This window comes from Onychostruthus taczanowskii, unplaced genomic scaffold (genome assembly GCF_017590055.1).
Source record: "Onychostruthus taczanowskii isolate IOZ18803 unplaced genomic scaffold, ASM1759005v1 scaffold4, whole genome shotgun sequence".
NCBI classification, from domain to species: domain Eukaryota; kingdom Metazoa; phylum Chordata; class Aves; order Passeriformes; family Passeridae; genus Onychostruthus; species Onychostruthus taczanowskii.
Genome location: NW_024501459.1, coordinates 21,076,002 through 21,088,794, shown reverse-complemented (window position 1 = coordinate 21,088,794; position 12,793 = coordinate 21,076,002). Strand labels below are relative to the sequence as shown.

The window sequence follows — 12,793 nt, the reverse complement described above, 5'->3', positions numbered from 1 at the left end:
ACACATTTTTGACTCTCTCTTGGAGCACAAACAAGGTCAACTCACTATTTTAACCTGTAAACCTGACAGGGGCACTAAGAAAACCACAAATACTATGCCTGTGCAGTTGCAAAGCTTCCTGTGACCACCCATTCTACTCTGTACCAGCTACCTGGTGACTTCTGGCTAATGGTACTCATGGGTGAAGTTCAACATGGCATTCATGCTGATAAAAGAATTGGCCTGCTTTCCTCAATGGGGAACAGGACTCCTCCCCCTGCCTTGAATATTTTACAGTCTCAGGCAAACACTGACATTATGATCAGGTACCAGACCTCTCCAGGCATTTACACAGTGTTAAAAACTAAGGAAGCAGAAATACCTAAACCTGACTTATAACCCAATCTTCTATCTGAAGATGCATACCCAAATGCTCATGTGACAGAGCCACAAAAGCACTGTGAGACATGGACAGCTGGGACAGGGGAATGGACTGAGCTCCAGGAGTAGGTCATAGATGGCATAGTGTTCAACAGTGGCTGGACATATGTGGGGTGAGCACCTTGGAAGCCTTTACAGCTTCAAATTCTATTAAAATAATGATCCCATGCAGCATGTGAGCCCAGTACCTCTGCTGGTTGCCAATGCAATTTACACAGAGTAGCTCTCTACTGACCCAGGCATCAGAGGGACTGGCTGACTACTTGGAACAGCTCACAAGCAGCAAAGGTACCACAGGTATTTTCAAAACAATACTCACTATTCTACTGATTCTGGACTTGAAAAATGGCTTATGCTTCTTGACCTGAACCCACTAACCACAGTTTTCTGCCACAAGATAATACACACTCACTTCAAAGAGAAACAATATAAACAAATAATAAATATAGCCCAATAGAGCAAATATTTTTTTCTTTCTTTTGTCCAACCAAAATGAGTAATAAAGTACTGTTCATTAGTTTACTGGGGAAGACCACCTGGACTCTACTACTCTGTCTGATTTTTCTGTTTCTTCCTTGACTGTACAGCACTACATTTTGTAGGTCAGAACTCACAAAACACATTATTTTAAGAAATAAAAATACCTCTGTAGTGGTTCCAATGTCAGCAGATGGACTGTATGTGCTGGTATCTGGTGGAATGGTACCAACGCTACTTTTAACTGGGGAGCTAGGAGGAACAGGTCCTGTCATGGTTTCAGTATAGACAGAAGACACAGATTGATATAGAACTCCTTTCCTCTGAATCTTATTCCAAACTTTACTTGTGATCTCAGCCAGTTCATACAGAAGCTGCACCTAAAGGAAAAAATAAAACTTAATTTTAGGATGAAGCTTTTCTTAACGAGGTGAAGGAAAAATCATCCAAGTCCTCCACTGAGACTTAGAACATAGCAGAACTGAACTTCTCACCATTTATAATGTTCTGATAAGAAACTACACTGCAAATAAAATAATTAACATCATTTACAGCATATTGACTTAGATAAAAATAATCTGTTCTTTGCATAAACATCTGGTACATGGCTCAAAAACATAAACAATAACATGGTCTTGTAAAATTTTTACTAACATAAATTTTAACAATTAACAAAGGCAATTTATCATATGTTTCATATGTATAGATACTGCCTCTAGGAAAATGCAAATGTAAACTTTATAAAATATTAACAATGCAAAATTAATCACTCAAATTCTATTAAAATAATGATCCCATGCAGCATGTGAAACTGATCTGGCTTTGGAAGAATATTCACTACCAAGCTCAACAGTCTCCCGGCACATGTCATTCCAATATTTAGAAACACACTGTTTAACTTGCACATTGTTTGACTCAGTTCTAAGATATTTACATAAGTTTTTGTAAATAGGCATTAATCATGGAATTTGTATGACAACATATTGGAATATACTGTATAAAAAAAGGTCAGTGAAAACTGAAAATAATATATAAGCAGATTCACAGCTGGATACCATACCCAAGTTGCCATTATAAAAAATTTAAATTCTCATATTTATAAGAACTTTAAGCCTCAGGACACTTTTGCTCTATGAAGCTGGCTTCTCATGTGGGCAGAACAGATGCAGGAAAACACTGCTGTCAATCTATATTTGATATAAAACAGTACTTGATTTTGTGCGTGAGAATGTGTGATGAAGTCTCAAAATACATGGTGCAGTCCTTTCTTAAGAGGTGAAATGCTGGAATTTTATAAAAACCTTCTTAATTCATCTTGGATTTTCTTTTGAAGTTTCAAGGTTTACACAGAGCAGGTCACATAATCTTTTGACAGAATTTTCCTTAGAGGAAATAAACTTCACAGTACATTTTTTTTCTCCTTCATGTTTGGCAATCTACAGCCAAACAACTCTGGCTCTGGTGAAGAACTCCTTCAGTTATGCTCTAAAGTATTTTGTGTCTGTAGCACTCTGATAGGCACTGGTAACCTTTAAATTACCAAATTCATAATTCTAAGTTTTCCTGAGTCTTTTCCATGTAATGCAGGAAGCTCAACTAATGTCCTAATGCAACTAACTAATGTAACGTCCACCCAACTGATTGACTAATATAACATTAACTGGTGTTGACACTTTGCTGGCAAAAGTATCTCTAGAAATTTAATAGGATACAGGCAGATATCCAAATCATACAGGCTTGCAATTTCCCCATGTCCTAATTTTTTTCCAAGAAACCAAAAGACAATTTAAGCTATATTTTTATGTTTTAATGAAGCATGGCTTTCAGAAAATTATTTATGCTATTGTTCCTAAAAAACACAAAGTAACGCAAAAGAAGGAATTTGTGTTTATATATATGCTCACATACAAGGTGAAGAGGTTTGTCATCAGTTAATGCAACACTAAAAGGTTCAAATCATACTGGGGTTGCAGTAGTCATAATCATTACAGCTAATAATTACTTATCTTGTCAGGGAGACTTTTTTTTCAATTGCTCAGGCTAGAATCTTTCCAGCCACTCTGAAAGAGTGGCTGTTTCAGACAGCAGTAGCCATGTCTCTGAACATCAACAGCAAGCAGCCAAACAAGGAGTATGATGAAAATACTCTATCCCACTCTGAACCTAGGGACAGAGTAAGTGTGTAGGCACACGGTTTGTGGTAATTGGGGGGGGGCTGCAGCCAGCCTCATCCCTAATGGATACAGCTGGGAAAAACAGATGAACAGCATTGACAGCAATGAGCCATGGAATGCCCAGGTGCACTGACCAACCACCAAAGGGAACAGAAGGTGCACAGGAGCAATGCATGAACATGAGGGGTATAAAAGGTTGGGCTGAAGAACAAGAAGGGCAGATGCTTGCAGCTTTCTGAGCTGCTATGGTGTTACTCTGTATGGGCAGGTGCCTGAAACCCTCTGGAATTGCATGGTGATACACTGAGTATTGCAGCCATCTCAACTGTGATGTAAGTTCAGCAAACAAAAAGACACACTTTTGTTAGAGGGAGATGATTTACACATTATGTTAAAAGGTAAAAATACCAAAAAAGTCTCACAATAAAGGCTCATTAAAACAAAAAAGATGGCATGTGTCTACATGTAAATCAGTTTTCAAAACTTCAGATAAAGTCACATCTTCAGTTGTTTTTAATGCATTTTATTTCATTCCACTGGTTGTTACTGACTAAAATGGAAGGATTCCTTTTTCTCTTGCTGGTTGTGTGTTTTCAAATGCATAATCTCAATATTTAAATAATACATTTCTGATTGTATGAGAAGGGCTAGTGTAAGTGAAAGGCTTCTCTCATTTCTAAGTATTTTTGAGCATATATAATAATTATTTTTAGAACATACTACTTAAGAGAAGAAAAATGGTAGGACAAAAAGGGTAACTGCCAGTATTTGTTAAAAAAGGCTTCCCCCTCTCATTGCTTCCACTCCCTCCTCAGCAAAACCACACGTAACTCAATAAGACCCCACTGACTACTTGGCAAAATCTGTAAAGCTCAATATGTTACAGCATTTTATACTTTAAAAATAACACATTATTACAAAATTGAAAACTACAACCAAGGACAACATCCTGACAATTTTGCACACTGGAAGTATCTATTGACTTTACAACCATCAGAACACGGTTTTGTATTAAATCATAACAGTCATATAAATATAATATTTCACCTTTGCTACCATTTAACAAACTCACCAAATTTCACCTAGTTTGAGACTGTCATCTATGGAAAAAATACAGCCTGTCACTGTAAGGAATCAAATTTCATACTGTGAATTTATGACTATCAAACACTGTTTATGGAACTGCATTTTTCATCTTCTATCCTTCAACATCTGGTTCAAGAAGAGTGATTGCCTTTTTTTCTTCTCTTTTGCATAAGTAAAGCAGAAAGGACAAGTAAGGTACATGTAAAGGAGAAAACACAGTTCAAGAACCTTTAGTAAACTCAAATAACTTCTCCACATCCTTTCAGTCATTAGAATACTTCAGTAAGTTAACAACATCACAGTGTACAAGGACACCCTTTAAGACAACAACATTTGATCTAATATTCCATACTACAAATTCATTTTACCATTTCACTATGCACATAATATGATTTATATGAAGCTTAGAGTTTCAGTGTTTTAATGGAAATATTTTCTTACAGTTTGCAAAACAAATTAATTACACTTTAATATAAATGCTTGAAAAATATTGTATTTTTCTATTTTCTTCTTAGTTCTTAATTCACATTTAGGTAAGACCTGCGCTTATAACAATCCCATTCCACTTTTAATATTATTAAATACCTACTGTATTTGAAATTACAGCAAACTAGGTCCAAGTCATTAAAACACAAGATGTGCCTTCTGAAAAAAATCTAAGAACACCTTTTCCTTTTAATAAAAACAAATGAGGTGGTAACTTTTGTTTACACGTTTTTTCTTCCTTTTACTGCAGGATACCATTGTTTGCCTAAAAGACACTTTATGTTCAAAGAAACATTAGTTCCATGAAAATGCAGCAAAAAACCGACATTAAACCACTTCAATATAAGAATCCACAGTGACAGCAGAACAGTATCCAATATAAGAATCCACAGTGACAGCAGAACAGTATGATAGCATTTAATGGTCCATCTGCAATTCATTTCACTCCATCAGCCAAAAGATGCATTTATACTACAGCTATTACATTTGGAGAAGAGTTTAAATTACAGAAGTTGAGAGAGCTTCAAAGCAAATCTCAATCTAAGCACCTTGATCTTGATGGTCCAGTTAAAAAAAAATTAAGATAGAGACCCTCTTCATGAAAATGCAGATCAATCGTACTTAAATCAAGTTATTTTTAATTTCCTTTTATAAATCAATTAAATGTACCAACCTGGGGGTTGGAGCATTTTATTTCAAGGGATTCAAGGTCGACATGGAGGCAGACGACAAACGAGTGTCTGGATTCCGGCCCGGAAGCAAGCAGTTTCTGGGAAGTCACAGCTAAAGTAGAAGTACAGCCCATTGGTTCTACCAAATTAAGAGTCATTTGTTGTCCAAGAAGGGTATATACACTGAAATGATGCAGACTAATTGTCCATGGAAAAGCATCACCTAGTGATTAAAAAGAAGGGTGTTAAACACTTATAATAAAAAGTAGGGTATAAATTTCACAAAACTAGCAAAGGCCTTATTCTAAATCACCTTAGAAGTCAGCGAGTGCAATCCACAACCATTAAACTGATCCCAAACTCTCATAAATATAATTCAACCATTATTTCCATGCTATACTTCAAAATCAAAACAATAGCAATAAATTTTTTACAACTTCTAAAAACTGAAATCCATTGGGAATTTTAACTCCAAACTGTGCGTTTGTACATGTGAACAAAGATGTGCAACATAGTCTTTAAAGAAATCTTTCTTCTACATATATTTTTCCTCAAACTGAGGAATATCTAGAAAACACTTTTTTCAGTATGTATGGATGCAATTCAGAGGCAACTCCTTCCATTATATACTTATATCTATTTACAAGTTGTAATACTAATACTAAAAAAGTGAATTCTTTCCTTTAAAAGTCTACAGGTTGCATCTCAACACAGAGGTGCTGCAGAGTGAAACCTATTCCAATGCTCACAGGGCAGCTCTTTCCACTGCCTCACTTAAACTTCCTAGATGATTTATTTTCTAAAAAGCAATTATTATGGACATACACTTAGCACTTCATTTCTTATATTTAGGAGGGAGCCTACCCAGAGAAGTTCCTGGCATCCTACCAGGAATCATTATCAGGAATAATCACAGAGGGAACTGGCAGTGCACAGCTGAACAATGAAACGCCTACAGCTTCTGCACAATCAGTTTTCTTTAGGTTGTCAATAGATGAAACATAAAAGTTCCCAAAGCAGGATCACAGAACTATTCAGGTAGTTCTTTAAAGGACCAACAGGAACTCCTTTTGGTGAAGGAAAACTTTCAACGGCTCTACCAGCTAGAGTTGAGAGGAACTGAGCACACAGATTACAGGACTTGAAACAGAATCCCTGTGGTGGGTTCACCCTGGCTGAGTGTCAGGAACCCACTACAGCTGCTATCACTCCCCTTACTCAGCTGGACTAGGAGAGAAAATTTAACAAAAGGCTGGAAGACAGGGAGAAATAATTCACCTGTTACTGTTCATGGGCAGAACAGATTCAACTTGGGAAAGTCCATTGGGAGCCAGTTGGAACTGGTGTTGTTGGATCTGAGGAAAGCTTCTGGAATGCTCTCACAGATGTCAGCCCTGCAGTCCTCCCCACTACCAAAACCTCACCATGTAAAGCAAATACAATCTCACATATGATAGCCAGGTCCCAGAAGAAAAAAAAATTAGCCTCTGGGAGAAACACTGAACCAAAATTCAAAGAATGCTTAAAAGAAGTGAGGAAAATAAGAAATGTGGATAAGTCTAATTTTACTTGAAACAGATACAGGTTTTTTCTCTTCAGAGGTATAAGAACATAACAATATTTCAGGGGGGCTTTGGGGTTTCTTTTGTTTGGTTTTGTTTTCTTTAAAGAAAATCTTCATCCCATTTGTCAGATTTCCTACTGAGGAAGTTGGGCCTTTTTGTCACAACATGAACAGAGAGTCTGTACCCAGCACATGAATTTTCAATCCACTACAAGAAACTGCCTGTCCCAATATGAAGTAACGTAAAAGCAGCTGGACAAAGTGCCAGATCCAGACACAGCAGGCTGGTGAGCATCCACAAACCTCAGCCATGCCTGAAACACTCTTCATCTTTGCAGGGAGAACAGAGAAGGAGAAAAGTTCTCTTTCCTACAGGAAAATTCAGAAAGTTATTTGGTATGATGTTTTACTTTTCAAAATGTTGGGCTAAGTCATGGATAAAGGTGTCCAAATTAATCTAATACCCCAGAAGCATGGAAGCCAGTCTTGAGAATCAGAGGAGAAAATGGCAGACAAAGGTACACTGGGCTGGGCCCCTTGGGGTCTCATGGCACAATAAAAAATTCAAACCAGTGTTTTTAAAAAATATATGAAAAGTGTGTTTGCTGCCTGGTGTGACCTACAGTCAATACTGTCCTGCTGAGAAATCACAACACTAAGAAATATCACCAACTGTTAAATGTGACCATTTAAAGAAATTGGAAGGATTTTGAAATTAAAAGATAGCTCCATTCCAACATCTTTTTACCATATTATTTTAGTAAGACCTCTACTTTTTCTTCCACAGGTGAATTCAGCAATACATTTATATGGTCAAAAGTATGTATCAGAAAATTGTGTCTCATCCTAAGAACAAACTGAAAACTTCAATAGTTTATTTTGAAGCTATTACATACTGAAGAATTCAGTTCAAAGAAAATTGAAAATTGAAAATATTTTCAAAAGGTTTGTAGATTAAAAGTTTTGAAGCAATTAATTCGTGCTTTTTTCCAAGTTCAGTCATCCAAGAAATACAAAAAAGAATTGTAATAGATGGAAAAAATTCAAATGCAAAGTCAACTCCAATGACATGTTTCTAATTATTACATATGAACTTTGTTTTTCTCTGTGACCACCACAGTAAATTACCATAGTTTATATTTTATGGCTTAGAAAGAAAGAATATCAATGGAAAAATATCAGCAGCTCTAGAGTCCAGTAGCTCTACTAGACTGCACACAATATCTACCTTAAAAGGAAAACAATGATAAAGTGTTATCAATTTACAGAAACCACGGTATGTTGAAAAAATACTGTAGTAAAGACACAGTGAATTTACAGCTATAAAATCCCCCAGTGTCATCAATTACCTCTTCTTCAGCTCCATATACACCGTATGCCTGTTCTAACACTTTATTGTCCTGTGCACAGGAACTGTGCACCTGATAAATCTTTATTTTGTTGTTATACCTATATCTCATTTGTTTTTCAAAAAAACAAAAAGTACCTTCATTCATTTGCAATTTTGTTTTATGAAACTATTAAAAATTAATTCAAAGCATCTAAATATCAAAAGCAACATTGTTGATAGAATTTTCCCATAATTTAAAGAATGATTTCTTGGTAGAAAGGAAAAGTCAGCACCACATTTAGCAGAATTTTCTCTACATTTAACCTTCCCATCCACATATAGTATTATTTGGTCACCTCATTGATGAAATTCTGAAATATTTTAAGTAAACTGGGAAAACTAAAATTGCCTTCAGTGGAACTACAGTACACCCAATATTTACTATAACAAGATTATAAAATACACACATGAAAGACCCCTACTATGGTTCAAGATTCTGGTTAATTCCTGATCTTCTACTAGTACTACTACTAGTACTACTACTAGTACTACTACTATAATAAATCCTTATTTTTAGTTTTGTAGAGCACCATCACTGATTTATATTTAAAAAATTATTAATTCAACTATTTCAACTGCTTGGATAACTTCTTAAATTTATAAATACCACTTTCAGGTATTTGGCAGTTAACTGACCCAACCATCAGACAATTTTCAAAGAACTGGTGTTTATCTGCTACTTGCAATAGTTTAGAAAGACTAATTTCCTACAGAATTTTTGAATTATTTTTCCAGTGTATAAATTTTAATAAAATGGTAAGTGGAAGCTCTTTCTCTGGTACTTATTGATGCACTTTGCTTCTTCGCTAGAGTTAATCACTAATGGTCATAACAAGACTTCTCATATGCATGACATACAGTATTGATAAATGTACTTAAGTACTAATAAATGGTATGCTTGCTCTCATTTTTATGAAGTACTTTATTTTAAAAAACAGATTGCAATTGTGGTATTTGAACACGATGTTGTGTATACAATGCTGACAGTTGTACTAAAGAGAATTTTGTTTGTTTAAAATCACTAATGGTAGGAGAGAGATCATGAAAGCTTTATCATGCATGTGCTCTGGGATCCATTCCCAGGCTTACCATCAGTATCCCTTGCAATCCTTATAAAGCAACCTGACTACTGCATCTTCATTTCCCTTTCTGTACCCACACTGCAGGGTCTTTACATGGATTTCTAAAGCCCTTATTCTCATGGGACATGCAATGTTCAAAAAAAAGATACTGCAGTCACTACACGTTAGGTCGCTCGTACTTCCTCCCAGTCATGCAACAGCAAAGCAGCTATGTCTGCATAGCTCCAGCTTCTCCCACATGAGAACTAATTTTATAAGCCATTCTCATAACAGGTAAATTTAACACAGTAATTACTATTACAGATGGTGACATTGACTATAAGCTCAAATAAACCAAAATAGGGTAGATCTCGATCAGATATAAAGAAGAAATTATTCACTGCAAGAGTAGCAAGATACTGTAAGAGTCTGCAAAGGGAAGTTGTGGATGCCCCATTCCTGAAAGTGTCCACAGCCAGGTTGGAACGGGCTCTGAGGAACCGAGTCTAGTGAAAAGTGTCCCTGCCCTTGGCAGGGGGGTTGGAAATAAATGATCTTTAAGGTCACACACAGACCCCTCTATGAAAGAGCACACTATTTTAATATCAAATATTTATCTTAAATATAATAACAGGAAAAATAATTTCTGTAAATTTAAAGGTAAACATTTTTTAAAATCTAATGCAAGATGATAACTTTGTACAAAGGCCAACATACTGCTGCTCTACTTTAAACATTTAACTGTTCTTTTCAGGTTGAAATCTATATGGCACTAATTTCCTATTTCCCTGCAAGTCACTTATTGACAGATTATTGAGTTTCAACATATGTTACAAAATTCTGTGAAGATATATAATCTGTCTTACTTCAAAAGCAAAACCTATCTTTCAAATTTAAATACTTGGAATAGTAATTCACATGACTGCCAATATATGGCTATCCACATGAAAATGTGACTATGACTAGCAGCAATATCAAAAACAATTTTAAGATATTTTGAACACTGCTTTCTAAAAGTATTTTACTCTCTCTTACCTAAAGATCGGTATCTTACTGTATCCAACATAACCAAATATTTTAAAAAGGATGAATTAATAAAATTTACTACTATGAACCCAAAGAGGAACATGATTATATTAATAATTAATATTATTAAAAAATCAGTAACTAAAATAATTGAAAATGTAAATGTCTAAAAACAGGAGAATTTCACCAATATGAAAAAATTTCATTATCACTTTAAAACAGTGCTTTACCCATGGAAAAGTTTCCTTTATGTCTTCAACTTGTCTTCCTGTTATAAGAGTCTAGATTTTTGGAAGACCACTTAGCAGTCCAGAAGTTCTGACCATAACAACATATGTTGTCCAACTATATTTACCACATTTTAGCCTATCACTATAGGTTGGAACTTGGAGATTATATAGATGAATTGTCAAATATTTCAAGTCAGATGTACATGGAAAGTCACAACTCCCACTAAGCACTTCTCTAAACATTTCTGTTTTTCTCAAACTGAGTTTCTAACAACTTACTTTCTTAGTAACTGTTTTACATAAAGGGCAGCTACAAATAGGACAGAGGTCCTCCCCTTCACAAGGTGTCAAAACAGAGAAGACAAGGGGCAACAGGTACAAGTTGCACTGGGAGAGATTTAATATTGATATAAGGAGGTTTTTACAGTAAGAACAATCATTAACTGGAACAGCCTCCTTAAAGATATGAAGCCTTTCAGGAGCAAACGAGCAGGGTGTTGGATAATGTCGTCTTGGGTCCCTCTGCCATGCAAGTCTGGACCAGGTGATCATTCAAGGTCATTTCCAACCTGGCCTTCCAGGCTCTATGATTCTGTGATTCTACTTTAATATCTTCAATAAATACTACCTCACAGATCTCGGTCTGATTAATTTCTACTCTTAAGATAATACTCAATGCAATTCAATATCTTACTTCATTGTATGTGTTATTCAACAGAAGTTCAAAGGAATATTTCATTCTTTACACAGATAAATCCATTTATGGATTACTTAGTTATTTAGTATGACTGAGCTACATTATGTTTCTGAATAAAAGTACTGTAAAAGCATTCCTACAAACTAAAATTACCTCAGAGATGCAGCAAAATTCTGTAAACACATGGAAAGACCTGATTGTGGGATAGTGTATAAGCTATTTTTACATTATGTTGACATCCTGAGGTCAGTAAGTATCTGAGTAAGCTGAAATATTCCCAAATGACAGTAAGAATATGTTCCCTTTTTGTTCTCTTTTAGTCTTTCATGTCATAAAAAAATACATCAGTGAGCACACAGCTTTCTTAAAAGTGACAACATTTTCTTGTGGAAAAGCCTTTTACTTATATCTTGTTTATAAAAGTAGGAATGATCCAAAAAAAAATGGCTATCAGGAAAAGCACAGTTAACTAAATATAATTTCTGAGACATGGTAACATGTCTGACTGTCCCTGAGGTCTTGTTCAAAGACAGAAGCAAATTAAGAGACTTTCACAGTACAAGTCCATAACAATTATTTACCTCTACAGGGGAAGAAGCAAAGAAGGTGACTTTAAGCTGTGAAAAAAAATTGAAGCAATCTCTTTAAGAGGGAGTCTTGGCATGGGAGAAGGCAATGGCTCCATTAGAGAATCAAAAATATCAAGATTGTGAGAACTTCTGTTTGGCATTATTCCCAGAGCAGGAAGCCACACACAAATAAATTCCTTACCATAGGCTTTATCCCAACCAGGGCGATTCTTTTCTCTCACTAGGCTCTTTCCTTCAAATCTGGGTCTGACAAAACTCAAATGACTTCTTACTTTCATAAATGGTTTAAATTACATCATCAGTTTAAAACAAACAAAAGACTTCCATTAAATGTATCTTCTATCTGCTACTATGATTAGCAAATAAGATCATTCCTACTCAAAGTTGGAAAACCACATATACCTTTATCTTTCTTTCAAATTTTTTTCCTTTTCATTTTGCAGCATCTCTAATATGATTTTCAATACTAAAAAACTACAATTTTATTTCCATTGCCATGAGTCAAGGTAAAATACAGGAAGGAGAAGAGTCCAATATAAGTGACTGATCAAAGGGAGAAGAAACACAATGTCATAAATCCAAACAAATTTCAGATGGCATGAGCAGGACTAGCTCTTGAATGTGATTTTCACTTAATTTTTCATACGCTTTAAATTGTTTATATTTCAACAGCAAGAGAGAAAACAGAATAATTCTCTCAGAAAATGCTGTCACAAAAGCAATGGAACAATTGCTTCATCTCCCTCTCTTCATCTTAGAATCAAAACACAGAACAGCAAGAATTCTTTCTAAATAACATAGTTTGGGAATACAAAAATGAACTAACTGTACACCAACACCCTGGTTTTGTCTGGGATAGACTTAATTTTCTTTATAGTAGTTGGTATGGTGCTGTTCTGGATTTGTGCTGAAAACTCTGGA

The 12,793-nt window shown here is 35.3% G+C and overlaps 1 protein-coding gene across 7 annotated transcripts in view; it reads right to left on the bottom strand.

Moving 5' to 3' along the window:
* The window catches only part of VPS13B (vacuolar protein sorting 13 homolog B), a 429,942-nt gene that overhangs the window by 191,702 nt on the left and 225,447 nt on the right, over positions 1-12,793 (bottom strand). For all 7 annotated transcript variants that reach the window (XM_041413097.1, XM_041413101.1, XM_041413100.1 and 4 more), the window contains 2 exons: positions 5,317-5,537; positions 1,065-1,277 (listed from right to left, as the gene is read on the bottom strand). In XM_041413097.1, coding sequence (XP_041269031.1) covers positions 1,065-1,277; positions 5,317-5,537 — 434 coding nt within the window. The remainder of the gene's footprint in view (positions 1-1,064; positions 1,278-5,316; positions 5,538-12,793) is intronic.